Source organism: Monoraphidium neglectum (genome assembly GCF_000611645.1).
Source record: "Monoraphidium neglectum strain SAG 48.87 unplaced genomic scaffold scaffold05017, whole genome shotgun sequence".
Taxonomy (NCBI): domain Eukaryota; kingdom Viridiplantae; phylum Chlorophyta; class Chlorophyceae; order Sphaeropleales; family Selenastraceae; genus Monoraphidium; species Monoraphidium neglectum.
Window position 1 is genome coordinate 2,000 of NW_014008613.1, and position 1,208 is coordinate 3,207.

General features: G+C 71.1%; 1 protein-coding gene across 1 annotated transcript in view; it reads left to right on the plus strand.

Moving 5' to 3' along the window:
• Positions 1–121: 121 nt before the first annotated feature.
• MNEG_15087 (hypothetical protein) overlaps positions 122–1,208 on the plus strand; it is a gene marked incomplete at both ends in the record, with an annotated part of 2,926 nt that continues 1,839 nt past the window's right edge. Inside the window, one exon of the mRNA XM_014036443.1 lies at positions 122–1,097. Within this exon, the coding sequence (XP_013891897.1) occupies positions 122–1,097 (976 nt within the window). The remainder of the gene's footprint in view (positions 1,098–1,208) is intronic.

A 1,208-nucleotide genomic window follows, 5' to 3' on the forward strand; every position in this document is an offset into this window, starting at 1 on the left:
ATGGCGGCCGTTGGGCTCGGGCAGCGGAGGCCCACCCCTGGCGGAGCCGGGCCTCAGCGGCAGCCGCACGGCCCTGCCAGCCCAAACCCTGCCAGGCACGTCCCAGACCCGCACCCACTGGATGACCGCAGCCGCCGCTAGCCCCGGCCGCTTCCCTTGGCCGGAGGGGCACATCGCGCACCCCAGGGGCTTCGACCCGGCCGTACAGCCGGCGTCTCACAACCAAGGGCTCAAGGCTCAGCAGGCCCGCCTGCGCTTGAGCATGTACGGGATCGAGCTGCGCAAACTCCTCACCGCTCTGCAGACGTACGTGAGCACTCAGGTGCAGAACCGCCCGTCCACCGTTGGCGGGGCTCTGCAGCACGCGCTCACCTGCTTTGAGGGCGACGACCAGGCGCACGTGAGCGGCTCCATGCACCTCATCGCGGGCGATCTCATGCACGCGCTCCCCCCAGCCCAGCGTTACGACGGTGCTTACCTGCACCCGGACCAGGCAGGCGCTGTCGGGGCTGTCATCGCTTACAGCGTGCGGTCGCACCTGTACAAGAGGCAGCCCGAGCGGGATGTGACCGTCCTGCGTGCTATCCGCCAGGGGCAGGATTCCGCCACCTGCGCGCGGGTGGACCGATGGGAGCCCCCGAGCGAGGCCTTGGAGCGGTTCATGATGCTCGCCCGCGACCCCCGCGTCCAGACACGCGTCTCCGTGACGGATATGCTCAACCTGATCGGCAACATGCTGCACAGGCGCCTCAACCAAGACTGGCGCCTGATCCGGCAGATGCACATGAGCGGGCGCGTAGCCACCGACAATGACCACGCGGCCATGCTGGGTGCGCTTGAGACAGAGGCCAAGCACATCCTGGACGAGGCGTGGGACGCTTACCTTGCCCACCTCCCCGAGGGTGACCAACGCGCCCAGCTGGAGCCCGAGCCCGCCGCTGCAGCCGTTCCCCGGCGGCCGCACGGCCCCCGTGCGGCTGCGGACGCCACCCTCATAGAGGGGGATGAGGGGGAGGACCCCATGACTGCTGCGCTGGCCGCCCTGGCGACCCTTGCGGCTGCCGCAGCGGTGCCGGCCGGCCGCCAGCGTCTCAATGGTATTCTTGCAGCAGCAGCCGGCGCCAGCTCCGCCCCGCCTCCCGCCGTCGCGGCGCCCGCGGGAGGGGCCGTGCAGCGTACGACCGCACGCGCCGCCCCCCCGCAGGACC